Raw genomic sequence first — 15,210 nt, forward strand, 5'->3', positions numbered from 1 at the left:
GATAGTAGGGATGGGTTCCCGGGTGACACTTGTCCCCAGACTCATTAAACTGTGTGCATTAAATGTGTACATATCAGTCACTCCTCAATGAAGTGGCTTTTAAAAAATGCAGCCAAAAAATTTTGGTGAAAGAGAAAAAGGACAATTTATTAAGAGGAAATCCTGAGAAACGCAGTTTGATTGACTATTTAATGGAAACCCTGGACAATAAATTAGGGGCAACCGCCTGGCAGGCTCCAGCACTGTTAAGGTATTATTCACAATAGTTTATCAGCAGGTGTTATCTTTAGGGTTCAGGAACAAAAATTAGAATTTGGGAGAATTTTCAGTAACACCCAAATCTTAAGTTATTGTTTGTTAGTGCCTCAGTCATGTTAGTGGCTCTTTGAGACCCCATGGGCTGCAGCCCACCGGGTTCCTCTGTCCATGGAATTCTCCAGAAAAGAATACTGGAGTGGGTTGCCATGCCTTTCTCTGGGGAAATCTTCCTGACCCAGGGATGGAACCTGGGTCTCCTGTACTGCAGGCATATTCTTTACCATCTGAGCCACCAGGGAAGCCCAAGTTATTTTTTAATTATTTCTAAAATTAATTATATTCTTTACTCATGGATATCTAAAAACATGTATACGGAGAAATATTAATTTTAGTTGCATTTATGAAAACTGTAGTCGAGAGAAAATATTCAAGCGCTAGAAAACACCAGCAGGATGCCCTGGTGGCCCAGTGGTTGGAGCTTCTCCTTCCAATGCAGCGGGTGCAGGTTTTATCCCTGATTGGGGAGCTAAGAGTCCATGTGCCTCTGGCCAAAACACATAAAACAGAAGCAATATTGTAACAAATTCAATGAAGACTTTAAAATGGTCCAATAAAAGAAATCCTTTATTGGAAACACCAGCGAACATCACGGTGTATTATAATGTAACGTTCGGATTTCCCAGTGAGACATTAATAGTTAACAGCACTAGTCAGAACCATACGTTGAAATCGCTCTTTTTAAAACGTGTTTTGCTCCCAAAATTTATTATTTCTTGGAACACCATTCATAAGATTTGTGGAAAGCATACAATGCACAAAATGTATTAATAAATTAATAGAATGTATTAGTTATTATTTTATTTGCAACAATCACTCACCATTAGAGACAGGCACAGACACACACTGACAACATGGCTATAGCTATAGTTTAGAAGATCAACTGGTTAATCATCACTGCTTTTCTTCTGGGTGTTCCTGTCTGGTCTCCAAAACTATCACCCTTAACCTTGGACTCTGTGTGTCAGCGTCTCCTGCACCCACGTTCCATTGCACTTCAGTGGATTCCTTCAGATGAGTAACATCTCTGTGTTACTTGCAAAGCTTTCATTCTCGAAGGAGAATAATAGAGTCTTTTCTTGTTTTCCTAACTTCTCCACTGGTTTTCCTCAAACTTTGAAATTTGGAAAAACATAGAAATTTGCCAAGCAATTCTTTCAAGTAAAGAATTCTCATGTGCAGCTCAAAATGAGCTGCAGATCAGGTGGGGATGGGCCATCAGCAGGGCCCCTGGAAGGGAAGTAGGTAGCTTGATGGGGTGGGGGAGGAACTGGGACTGGGGGCTGCAGTCCAACCTCAGGACAAATCACCTGTGCAAACAGGAACCCATCAGCCTGTCTTCTTCAATTTAGCCTCGGCTAGAAAACATATTGGCTTTCCTGGTGGTTCAGTGGTAAAGAGTCTGCCTGCCAATGCAGGAGACCCAGGTTCCATCCCTGGGTCAGGAAAATCCCCTGAGAAGGAAATGGCAACCGACTCCAGTATTCTTGCCTGGAGAATCCCATGGACAGAGGAGCCTGGTGGGCTATAGTCCATGGGGCCACATAAAGTCAGACACAACTTAGCAACTAAACAACAATAGAAAACACATTGGAAACAGCAGCCCCCCGCCTCATTTAGTAGCTAGTGAAGAAACTTCAAAAAATGAAGAAGACTGACAAGGTACTTGGAAAAGACAAGTCCTGACTTAACTGTGATGACTTGTCAAAGAAAGCAGGAGAATATTAGGGAAATACTGACACAACAGTTTATATCAATTAAAATTAAAACTACACCTATTTCTTCCTTGTCATAAAGCTGAGTTTCTGCCTAAGGCTCTTTGTTTGGAAGGCCAAACAACTTTCTGGTAATATTGAGAGATTTGATTTTTATAGTTTCAAAGACAGTAGACTTGAAATTCTGACACAGGTTTGCTCTTTGGAACTACACTTATCAAAATGTTTGTGGTGGGGGGGGGGACCATGTTTCTTAAAATTATAACAACTTAAAGTCATGGGCGGCTGCGACGGCACACAAGCGCCGAGAGGAGCTACTCCCCGTCCGAGGTCAGGGAGCAGAAGCCAGGAGGACCCCATGCCTGAGGGGTAGCGGCCGGGAGGAGCTACCCCAGGTCCAAGGAGCGATGGCTGCACGGGTGCAGGAGGGCCGAGAGGAGCTACTCCACGTTCAAGGTCAGGAGGGGAGGTGGTGAGGAGATACCCCTTCTCCAAGGTAAGGAGCAGTGGCTGCACTTTGCTGGAGCAGCCGTAAAGAGATACCCCACGTCCACTGTAAAAGAAACCCAAGTAAGACAGCAGGTGTTGCAAGAGGGCAGACACACTGAAACCATACCCACAGAAAACTAGTCAATCTAATCACACTAGGACCAACAGCCTTGTCTAATTCAATGAAAGTAAGCCATGCCCTGTGGGGCCACCCAAGACAGGCGGGTCATGGTGGAGAGGTCTGACAGAATGTGGCCCACTGGAGAAGGGGATGGCAAGCCACTTCAGTATTCTTGCCTTGAGAACCCCAAAAGGCAAAATGATAGGATACTGAAAGAGGAACTTCCAAGGTCAGAAGGTGCCGATTATGCTACTGGAGATCAGTGGAGAAATAACTCCAGAAAGAATGAAGGGATGGAGCCAAAGCAAAAACAATACCCAGCTGTGGATGTGACTAGTGATAGAAGCAAGGTCCAGTGCTATAAAGAGAAATATTGTATAGGAACCTGGAATGTTAGGTGCATGAATCAAGGCATATTGGAAGTGGTCAAACAGGAGATGGCAAGAGGGAACATCGACATTCTAGGAATCAGCGAACTAAAATGGACTCGAATGGGTGAATTTAACTCAGATGACCATTATATCTACTACTGTGGGCAGGAATCCCTTAGAAGAAATGGACTAGCCATCATGGTCAACAAAAGAGTCCAAAATGCAGTACTTGGATGCAATCTCAAAAATGACAGAATGATCTCTGTTCATTTCCAAGGCAAACCGTTCAATATCACAGTAATCCAAGTCTATGCCCCGATCAGTAATGCTGAAGAAGCTGAAGTTGAACGGTTCTATGAAGACCTACAAGACCTTTTAGAATTAACACCCCAAAAAGATGTCTTTCTCATTATAGGGGACTAGAATGCAAAAGTAGGAAGCAAGAAACACCTGGAGTAACAGGCAAATTTGGCCTTGGAATGCGGAATGAAGCAGGGCAAAGACTGATAGAGTTTTGCCAAGAGAATGCACTGGTCAGAGCAAACACCCTCTTCCAACAACGCAAGAGAAGACTCTACACATGGACATCACCAGATGGTCAACACCAAAATCAGATTGATTATATTCTTTGCAGCCAAAGATGGAGAAGCTCTATACAGTCAGCAAAAACAAGACTGGGAGTGAAGTGTGGCTCCTTATTGCCAAATTCAGACTTAAATTGAAGAAAGTGGGGAAAACCACTAGACCATTCAGGTATGACCTAAATCAAATCCCTTATGATTATACAGTGGAAGTGAGAAATAGATTTAAGGGACTGGATCTGATAGATAGAGTGCCTGATGAACTATGGACTGAGGTTCGTGACATTGTACAGGAGACAGGGATCAAGACCATCCCAATGAAAAGAAATGCAAAAAAAGCCAAATGGCTGTCTGGGGAGGCCTTACAAATAGCTGTGAAAAGAAGAGAAGCGAAAAGCAAAGGAGAAAAGGAAAGATATAAGCATCTGAATGCAGAGTTCCAAAGAAGAGCAAGAAGAGATAAGAAAGCCTTCTTCAATGATCACTGCAAAGAAATAGAGGAAAACAACAGAATGGGAAAGACTAGAGATCTCTTCAAGAAAATTAGAGATACCAAGGGAACATTTCATGCCAAGATGGGCTCGATAAAGGACAGAAATGGTATGGACCTAACAGAAGAAGAAGATATTAAGAAGAGGTGGCAAAAATACACAGATGAACTGTACAAAAAAGATCTTCATGACCCAGATAATCACGATGGTGTGATCACTCACCTAGAGCCAGACATCCTGGAATGTGAAGTCAAGTGGGCCTTAGAAAGCATCACTACGAACAAAGCTAGTGGAGGTGATGGAATTCCAGTTGAGCTGTTTCAAATCCTGAAAGATGATGCTGTGAAAGTGCTGCACTCAATATGCCAGCAAATTTGGAAAACTCAGCAGTGGCCACAGGAGTGGAAAAGGTCAGTTTTCATTCCAGTCCCAAAGAAAGGCAATGCCAAAAAATGCCCAAACTACCACACAATTGCACTCATCTCACATGCTAGTAAAGTAATGCTCAAAATTCTCCAAGTCAGGCTTCAGCAATACATTAACCATGAACTTCCAAACGTTCAAGCTGGTTTTAGAAAAGGCAGAGGAACCAGATATCAAATTGTCAACATCCGCTGGATCATCGAGAAAGCAAGAGAGTTCCAGAAAAACATCTATTTCTGCTTTATTGACTATGCCAAAGCCTTTGACTGTGTGGATCACAATAAAATGTGGAAAATTCTGAAAGAGATGGGAATACCAGACCACCTGACTTGCCTCTTGAGAAACCTGTATTCAAGTCAGGAAGCAATAGTTAGAACTGGACATGGAACAACAGACTGGTTTCAAATAGGACAAGGAGTACGTCAAGGCTGTATACTGTCTCTCTGCTTATTTAACTTCTACGCAGAATACATCATGAGAAACGCTGGACTGGAAGAAACACAAGCTGGGATCAAGATTGCTGGGAGAAATATCAATAACCTCAGATATGCAGATGACACCACCCTTATGGCAGAAAGTGAATAGGAACTAAAGAGCCTCTTGATGAAAGTGAAAGAGGAGAGTGAAAAAGTTGGCTAAAGCTCAACATTCAGAAAACAAAGATCATGGCATCTGGTCCCATCACTTCATGGGAAATAGATGGGGAAACAGTGGAAACAGTGGCAGAATTTACTTTTGGGGGGCTCCAAAATCACTGCAGATGGTGACTGCAGCCATGAAATTAAGACACTTACTCCTTGGAAGAAAAGTTGTGACCAACTTACATAGCATATTGAAAAGCAGAGACATTACTTTGCCAACAAAGGTCCATTTAGTCAAGGCTATGGTTTTTCCAGTGGTCATGTATGGATGTGAGAGTTAGACTGTGAAAAAAGCTGAGCACTGAAGAACTGATGCTTTTGAACTGTGGTGTTGGAGAAGACTCTAGAGAGTCCCTTGGACTGCAGGGAGATCCAACCAGTGCATCCTAAAGGAGATCAGCCCTGGGTGTTCTTTGGAAGGAATGATGCTAAAGCTGAAACTCCAGTACTTTGGCCACCTCATGAGAAGAGTTGACTCATTGGAAAAGACTGTGATGGGATTGTGGAGGGATTGGGGGCAGGAGGAGAAGGGGACGACAGACGATGAGATGGCTGGATGGCATCACCAACTTGATGGACGTGAGTTTGAGTGAAGTCCAGGAGATGGTGACGGACAGGGAGGCCTGGCGCTGCGATTCATGGGGTTGAAAAAAGTCGGACACGACTGAGCAACTGAACTGAACTGAACTGAACGTCATGAGAAGTTGATTTATTCACCAGTTCTAGTGATAATTTTTCACGAGAATGTTACTCAGTTCAGTTCAGTTCAGTTGCTCAGTTGTATCCGACTCTTTGTGACCCCATGGACTGCAGCCCACCAGGCCTCCCTGTCCATCACTGACTCCCAGAGCTTACTCAGACTCATGTCCATTGAGTCGGTGATGCCATCCAACCATCTCATCCTCTGTCTTTCCCTTCTCCTCCTGCCTTCAATCTTTGCCAGGACGTTACTGCCCTCACTCTATTCCACTTAATCTTTATAAAAGGACTTTATGGGGCTTCCCTGGTGGTCAGGTGGTTAAGAATCTTCCTTGCAATGCAAGGAACACTGGTTCCATCCCTGGGTCTGGGAAGATCCCTCACGTCACAGGGCAATGAAGCCTGTCCACCACCGCTACTGAGCCTGCCCTCTGGAGACCGCAAACCATAGCACGGAAGCCACTGCAGTGAGAGGCCCACATGCAGCGATTAGAGAGCAAAGCCCACAGGCGGCAGGAGGACCCAGCACGCCAAAGACAAAGATATTGCTTTAAAGAAAAGGACTTTACAAATTTCCTTAAAATTAGGAAATTAGCTAAAAGCACTTTTCCTATTGTAAAAATGGAGTGCAAGGGAAAAAAAGGGACCTTTGAGGAGATTAACTTTGGAATTGCTAGAATCTCAGTTTGATATGACCCAGCCCTCGCCGCTTTAACTCAGGTTTTGCACAGATGAGGAAGATGCTTGTCCTAAAGACCACTGGGATGCTCACGGCTGCTATGGATGACCCCTGGGGCCTGGAAAAAAGGGACCACCAGGCCCAGACACCTGACCACAGTCTCAGGCCCATCTCTCTTTGGAAAAGTGTCAGAATCCAAGAGCAGCAGGAGGTGCAAACAAGAGAGGCCTGTCCTGTCTCTTTAATCTCCTTTACTCTGGGGCAGGTCCTCAGTCAGTCTTTGTTTTTTATGACTGACGTCACAAAATATAAAGACCATTTCTTCTGAAGAATGTCCCTTGGCTTGGGTTTAAGTGATATTCCCTCAAGATTATAGAATCAGGCTCTGTGTTTTGGGAAGACGACCAAGGCCCTGATACTGCAAAAGACTGAGGGCAGGAGAAGAAGGGGGCGACAGAGAATGAAATGTTTGGATGGCAACATTAACTCAATGGGCATGAGTTTGAGCAAATTCTAGGAGTTAGTGAAGGACAGGGAAGCTTGGCCTAAAAGGCTTATAACTTTAGAGGTTGAACTCCATGGACTGTATAGTCCATGACGTTGCAAAAGTTAGACACCACTGAGTGACTTTCACCTTCACTTTTTCCCCTTTCATAGTGAAAATCACTATCCATTCAAAAACTGGTCCTCAGTTGTTGTTTTTTTTTAGCTGCACCCCACTGGGTGGACCACTCTCTGATATTTGAGTATATGGTCTTTTTTCCAACATTTTGTGATTCCAATTAACACTGCAAGGAATTATTTTGTATGTAAATATTTTCTTGTTTTTGGAGCCATGAATTTCTAGAGGTGGAATTAGTGGCACAAATAGGAAACACACATAGAATATTTTTAGATAATGCCAAACATCCCCCCAAAAGCATTGTACCAGTTTTCATCCCTACCATCAAAGCATGAGATTGCCCGCTTCTCCAGTCCTGCTAACCAGAATGTGCCATTATACTTTAAAACTTTCACCATTAAGTGAAAAATGATTTCAGTACAGTTTTAAGTTGCATTGCCCTATGAGTGAGGTTAAACAGTTTTTCTTTTAAGAATATTGTGAACTTTGCCCATTTGGCTGTTGGACACATGCTTTAAAAAGAAAAAGATTGGCTATGAATTGCATTTTCCTTTCAAAGTGCTGGGCAGAAGCTAGAAGTTATACATTTGCTTAACATTTATCCTCTTCATATTTCTCATCGTAAAATCTCTAATTGCAGTAACGTTTTAGTCCTTGATATGGGTATGGTCACTGAAAACATTTTATCAAGCTGTACATGTATGACTTGTACATATCTAAAAAGTTACTTGAAAAACCCTGAGCTGATTTAATTCTGTGCTAAATTATCAGTGTCTCGTCTGCCTGATGGCTCAGGCAGGGCTTCCCTGGTGGCTCAGAGGTTTAAGCGTCTGCCTCCAATGCGGGAGACCCGGGTTCAATCCCTGGGTTGGGAAGATCCCCTGGAGAAGGAAATGGCAACCCACTCCAGTATTCTTGCCTGGAGAATCCCATGGACTGAGGAGCCTGGTGGGCTGCAGTCCACAGGGTCACAAAGAGTCAGACATGACTGAGTGACTTTACTTACTTACTTACATCTACCTGATGCTTAAAGGAAGCCTGATGATTCCCAGAATCACACCCAAGTAACCCTGATGCGAAAAGATGAAAGGATGTCCTCGAAAGGCAAACCCAGAAACACAGCAGGTTCTACTTCCTCTCCCACACCGATGCCCACTTCTACCAGCCTCTAAGACCTCATGGAAGCTAGACAGAGCCGCCTAGCTCACTACCTCTGCTGCTGCTGCTGCTAAGTCGCCTCAGTCGTGTCTGACCCTGTGCGACCCCATAGACAGCAGCCCACCAGGCTCCCCCGTCCCTGGGATTCTCCTGGCAAAAACACTGGAGTGGGTTGCCATTTCCTTCTCCAATGCATGAAAGTGAAAAGTGAAAGTGAAGTTGCTCAGTCATGTCCGACTCTTAGCGACCCCACGGACTACAGCCTACCAGGCTCCTCCGTCCATGGGATTTTCTAGGCAAGAGTACTCTCACCACCTATAGGAAAGGATTTATCCAACGGGCTGCAGGAAGGACCCCCTGGTCTTAATTATTTACCTACAATCCCTTCTTTGTGTCCCAATAAGTGATGCCACTCTGTTCCAAGCCTCATTTTCTCCATAATTTTCAGGGATAGTAGCAGGAAGCAGGTAATCAAGCCTATTAAATGTGATAAGCTCCTTAGAGAAAGACCCTTAAGGGCTTGGATTTTTTTCCACTATTTTCACTGAGCAGAGTGGGACTGGCTAGTTATATGTGTTCCCTCATACCCTCAGCCCCTGTGGGAGAGACGGGGTAATCCAAAGAAACCTGCTGTGGGGTGCGGGGCTGGATGGATGGAGGGCTTTTTTTAAACAAATTACTGGTCGATTTGCACCTTTCAGGATAGTCCTAGCTGAAGTTACAGTAAACACACACACACATGCACTTTCTCTCCCCCTTCTCTGTTTTGAGCAGCATTGGGAGCTGTGGCAAGAACCTAGGCTCTCTGAGCATCACTGGACCTCAGTCTGACCCCCAGTTTCGGACAGTGTACTGGATTGTCCACACTTGCGTGGTGCAGGCCCGGAGAACAAGTGTGTAGCCACCCCAGATGTCCCTCTTCATCTCCAGACATCGCCTGGTGACTCTGTTGATAACAGCTCTTCCCTGGATGGAAGGAAAAAGAGCGAAATTACTAACACACCCTGGGAGAACATCCCTTCGCCTGCTCCCAGTCTGCCTGCCATGCTCTGATACAAGTCCGAAGGCTCCCTCAGTTCTCGGCAAGTCATCCAGAGGAGACAGGAAGCTGAGCGCACAGTTAGATCACCCAGAACCTTCTCTCCTCCCCCTACAGTGAGCTAACCCCAGACCCGGGAGTGAACAGTGCTGGGCTGGTTCCTCTGTTCTCCTCCACCCCTCCTGAGCTGGAAGCATCAGGTCAGCACAGCTGGCAAGTCAGCCTGCAGCCTGCAGAACCGCGCTCCTCTACTTGGTCTCCTTTCCACATCTTCACCACTGAGCTCGTGAAACTCATCCGGACACTCCCTCCCACCAGCAAGGCTCTCTGGTGGGACAAGAGCAAAAACCCCATTCAAGAATCTCAGCCTATTTTCTCCACCTGCTTTCTCTGGGGGGCAGTTCCTGCCCCCTTGTTGTGGGAGCTTCACCAAGGTTTACTGCTGGAAACACTGAGGGCTTTAAAGTCAAAGAGTCTGGGTTGAATGCTTGCTCCGTTAACAGAGAGAGAGATGTGGGCAGATGACCATATCAGGGTTAATACTGACTGAGCTCTGTGCCTGACATGGAAAAAGTGCAACAGATCTTAGCTCATCTCTACCTTTCCCCATCCTCATGGGGCCAAGGGAGGGACGGCGTCCTACTCTGTGCCCCCTTGTGCCACCTTCATCACCCCCGACCTCTTTGCTCCTTACCTGCTCACCTTGACACTGAGGGTCATGCCATCTGTCCTGGCCCTGTCCCCCTCTCCTAGCTTTTCTATTCCCCACCCCGCTCTCCACCACTTTGCAGGAATCTGCCTCAGTGCCCGGGTGAAACAGTTCCCCATATCCTCAGAGTTCACAGCATCCAGGGGGGAGTCTGGTGGGAAGTTCACTGCTCCCCATCCATGACCTACCCCTCCCCACGTGTTTCCTTGACACCAAGCAGAGCTGACGCTGTTTAGTCTCTCAGTTGTGTCTGACACTTTGCAACCCTATGGACTATAGCCCGCTAGGCTCCCCTGTCCATAGGATTCTCCAGGCAAGAATACTGGAATGGGTTGCTGCTCTCTATGATGAGAAGAGCTGACTCGTTGGAAAAGACCCTTATGCTGGGAAAGATTGAGGGCAGGAGGAGAAGGGGACGACAGAGGATAAGATGGTTGGATGGCATCACCGACGCAATGGACATGGGTTTGGGTAGACTCTGGCAGTTGGTGATGGACAGGGAGGCCTGGCATGCTGTGGTTCATGGGGTCACAAAGAGTCGGACATGACTGGGTGACTGAGTTGAACTGAACATCCAAATCTCTGCTCCCTCTCTGACCCCCTTATCCCTGCCTCTCATCTCTTCTAGCCACAGACTGCCCCCAGTGACCCTGCTCCCCCAGCCTCACCTGACTCCTCCCTTGCCACCTGGGTCTCCCTCTGTTGGCTGCCTCCACACCTCCCTGGGCGTAACCATCCAGCATCGATCATTCAGGGCTGCCCTCCCATTCTTCAACTGCCTCCATCACTCCCATCCCTCCATTCTCTGGGCCCCATTCCTGGACCACAGAGTGCTCCTGGAGAGGGTCCATTAACTGAGTAGCCTGTCCCCAGAAGTGCCTGGAGCGGCCTGGCCTCAGAGCTTGGCTGACTCCTGCGGGCTCCTCGTCCAGGCCTCCTCAGTACGCTTTTACGCCTCAACCACCTTCTCTAAATGCCTTTATTTGTCAAAAGACCTTGCTTCCAGCCAATCTAGCCCCCTCCCAAGTTCCATGAGCAATCTCAGGGGTGGTCTCAGAGGACTGCCCTGTCTCTGTCTCTGTTGTCAGCCTCCCTGTGCTCGGAGCCCAGCCATCCCTGATGCTGCAGAAACACCCTTCCTGTCTAACATCCTTCTCTTATTTCTCCCTCTTGGCAGATTCCTCTTCTACTGAGTTTAAATATATCCAAATGTTCTAATATTCAAGAAGGGAAAAAAAGCTCCTAACTCTACCATCTTTTTCAACCAACAGTCAGTATTTTTCTCCCTTTAAGAATCAAACTTCCCAAGCATTGAGGCAAAAACAATGGATATGATTCTGTGTTTGAATCCTGGATATGCTGTGTGACCTGGGGGATGTTGTCTGACTTCTTTGTGCTCTAGTTACCTCTCAGATAAAGTTGAGCTAATGGTAATACATCTGTTATAAGATTTGGGTAAGGATTAAATTAGGTAGTGTTTATTCCAATGTTTGGTACTTAAATATATACTCAATACATCTTGGTTATTACAATGTATAGGCTTCCCTGAAGGCTCAGTGTGTAAGAAACCATCTGCCAATGCAAGAGGTGTGGATTTGAACCCTGGACTTGGAGGATCCCTTAGAGAAGGGAATGGCAACCCACTCTGGTATTGTTGCCTGGGAAATCCCAAGGACAGAGGAGCCTGACAGGCTACATTCCATGGGGGTCTCAAAAGATTCGGACATGACTTGGTAACCAAACAACAACAGCAATCACCCCGATACAGACCATTCTCTCTAATGTACTCAGACAAAAAAAAAAAAAAGTCTTCAACAAAATATTAGAAAAACTGTGCACCTTCAGTTCAGTTCAGTTGCTCAGTCATGTCCAACTCTTTGTGACCCCATGGATTGCAGCACACCAGGCTTCCCTGTCCATCACCAACTTCCAGAGCTTGCTCAAACTCGTGTCCATCAAATAGGTGATGCCATCCATCCATCTCAGCCTCCGTCCTCCCCTCCTCCTCCTGCCTTCAATCTTTCAAAGCATCAGGGTCTTTTCCAATGAGTCAGCTGTTCACATCAGGTGGCCAAAGTATTGGAGCTTCAGCTTCAGCATCATTCAGAATTGATTTCCTTTGGGATGGACTGGGTGGATCCCCTCACAGTCCAAGGAACTCTCAAGAGTCTTCTCTAACACCACAGTTCAAAAGAATCAATTCTTTGGTGCTCAGCTTTCTTTATGGTCCAACTCTCACATCCATACATGACCACTGGAAAAACTGTAGCTTTGACTACATGGACCTTTGTTGGCAGAGTAATGTCTCTGCTTTAGGTACATTTGTATGTTTTCCTGGAGACAGTCCATAGCATTCCTCAAGGGGTTATTAGCTTTAAGACTCATTGTTAGATAAGCCCATGTCTCTTAAAATGTGAACCTGACCCAGCACCAAGATGCTCAAAGATACTCTCACAGACAAAACATGACCTACCCTTCTCGCTCAGGCCATCCCATTCCTGCCAATTTGGCTTAACAACACAGCCTCACCACACAGTAGATTCCCATGTAGACTGTGGTCAGCCACATCCCTCATGCCACTGCCGTGCGACTTCTGCCGGACTCCCTCTACCCTGTTCTTAGTCAACTGACGATGATGTTAAATCAGAGCTTTTACATCAGTTCCTGTTGGTTTTCAACCCAGTGCTCCAGACTCTCTGATGATCACAAAAGCTAATATTGTTGAACCCTTTATATGAGCCATGCACCATGATAATTGCTTTACACACATTATCTCATTAAGTCATCTCCACAGGTTTGTAAAGTAGAAATTATCATCAAGATGAAGAAACTGAGTCTCAAAAAAAGGATAGGAGAATAGCTAAAGAAGACCGAATTAGGATTAGAAGGCAAACTCTGAATTAAATTACAACAGATTCCAATATTTTTCACCTTGCCACGCCGCTTGGGTTAACACACTCAGTATTTTATGCCGAGTGCTTCATGCTCAGACTAGAAAAATGTCTAGGCTTTTCCCTTCAGAGTGCCACAAAATTAATCTCTCAGAAACACTACCAGATCAAATCTGAACTTCCCAGACTATATTGTTGTTTGTCCTTGTTGTTGTTGTTGTGACTACAGAATGAAATGTGTCAGGCTCCTCTATCCTCCGCTATCTCCCAGAGTTTGCTCAAATTCATGTTCACTGAGTCAGTGATGCTATCTAACCATCTCATCCTTTGCTGCCCTCCTCTCTTAACCTCAATCTTTCTTAGCATCAGGGTCTTTCCTGATGAGTCAGTTCTTTGTTTACATCAGGTGGCCAAAGTATTAAAGCTTCAGCTTCAACATCAGTCTTTCCAATGAATATTCAAGGTTGATTTCCTTTAGGGTTGACTGGTTTGATCTCCTTGCCGTCCAAGAGACTCTCAGGAGTCTTCTCTAGCATCACAATTCAAAAGTATCTATTCTTCAGTGCTCAGCCTTCTTTATGGTCCAACTCTCAGACTATACGTTAATATATTTATCTTGGAAAGAAACAAAAACATGTGACTCACCGGTTTAAAATCCCAACGTATGTTCAGTCTATTTTTGACTGCCTTGGAACATGGCTCTAAAGTGGGCTTCTCCCCTTTGCCGGGGTCTGTCAGACAGCGATCGTCAGCATCTCTCTGTGCAATCAGTGGTCCCACATAGAATTCCCCAGTTAGGTGATAGTAGACGTTCTGCAAGAGAGCAAAGGGATCTGCCCCGGACCCTCAGTCAGGGATGACTCACCGAGAACATAAAGACTGCCTTGGGTCCCTTAGACACCGTCACTATGGAGGAAGCCTTGAGCATTCCTGGGTAACAATGACTCTCCTCTGTTCTCTTCCCCATCCCCAGCTGATTCGAGAAAGAAGACCAGGCATGACAAAAAGACTCTAGCCTGCTTCCTTCCACACGAGGGCTCCAATAGAATCATTTCCTACTGGACGAGGGAGCTTATCTTGGAAAACAGAAACAACACAATTCAACTTCAGAAGCTGTCATTATAAACCCCAGCTAAGGACTTGTTGTCAGAAAACCTTTCAAATGCTCAATCACTCCCTGCCTTGCTCTGTGAACTTGGACAAGTTGGTTGTTTTCATGTCTCTGTTTTGGTTTTTTTTTTTTTTTTAATGCTGTCTACCCTGCAGACCTCAAAAGGTTCCCATGAGGGCAACATGCAAAGTAACATGACAGCTGGAAAAAGTCCCCTGGGTGCACCTTCCACGTGGCTCCTGATCTCTCCTACCCCATGGAGGGCCTTCCATTCGGCTTCTCTCTTCCCTAACCCTCTGTTTCCTTCTCTATGGAAGAAGCCACAGGGAGCATCACCTGTCCATCTTCCAAGGCATACAAGGGGGCAGCGGGAGGATGGAGGGGCAGGGAAGGAGGAGGAAAGGGAGGGATTGGAGGTTGTTTTCAATGAAAGTATTACCATAGAGAGTGCAGTCTTTCTACACCCTTCTTGTACCTAGGATGGAATGACCTCTCAGGTGAGCTCAGAAGGGCTGAGTTACAAGCACAGATTTGGGCTTCTCCTTGACCCGTTACCCTGGCCTCTCAGCTCTTGTCTCCCCATCACCTAACACCAAGTCCAAACCTACCAGGGACAGCCACAACAGACTGACCGAGGAGCCGGAGCAGGACAATACCTGGGTACTGTATTGATGGCAGTGATGCACAATGGGGGTGTTGCCTGGAACAGCTCCCTGGTCCAGGCAGACGCGTTCATCCAACGTGTTTTTCATCTGAGGGAGCAAAACACACAGCAACCCAGTTGGAAAGAGGCAGAGAAGGAGGTTCCCCGACCCTCCCAGGGCCCTGCACCTTTGCCAGTACTCCAAAAGGGGCAAGGGTTTGAGATCCTGGCAGCCACTTTCTAGGCACTAGACAAATGCAGAAGAGAAACTCTGCTGTGATGCACTTCCTGGGAATGAAGGAGGAAAGAGACAGAACAGGCTCCATCTTGAAAGCAGGACTCCATCTTGGGCCGGACTGTGGACTTTGAGCTATATGCCCAGTATTTCCAGTATCTCTGGAAACGACACACCAACTGGAAAACCAGACCACCCCCTCACCCCCAATGGAAGAGCCCCAGGGCTTGTACCTAGACTCCCCATTGCCTAAAAGAATACCCTAATTATCTGTGTA

General features: G+C 45.9%; 1 protein-coding gene across 1 annotated transcript in view; it reads right to left on the reverse strand.

Moving 5' to 3' along the window:
* Positions 1-859: 859 nt before the first annotated feature.
* GALNT8 (polypeptide N-acetylgalactosaminyltransferase 8) overlaps positions 860-15,210 on the reverse strand; it is a 44,653-nt gene continuing 30,302 nt past the window's right edge. Inside the window, exons 9-11 of the mRNA XM_004007589.6 lie at positions 14,712-14,807; positions 13,590-13,757; positions 860-9,271 (exon numbers count right to left, since the gene is read on the reverse strand). Coding sequence (XP_004007638.3) covers positions 9,128-9,271; positions 13,590-13,757; positions 14,712-14,807 — 408 coding nt within the window. The 3' untranslated portion in view covers positions 860-9,127. The remainder of the gene's footprint in view (positions 9,272-13,589; positions 13,758-14,711; positions 14,808-15,210) is intronic.

This window comes from Ovis aries, chromosome 3, assembly GCF_016772045.2.
Source record: "Ovis aries strain OAR_USU_Benz2616 breed Rambouillet chromosome 3, ARS-UI_Ramb_v3.0, whole genome shotgun sequence".
Taxonomy (NCBI): Eukaryota; Metazoa; Chordata; class Mammalia; order Artiodactyla; family Bovidae; genus Ovis; species Ovis aries.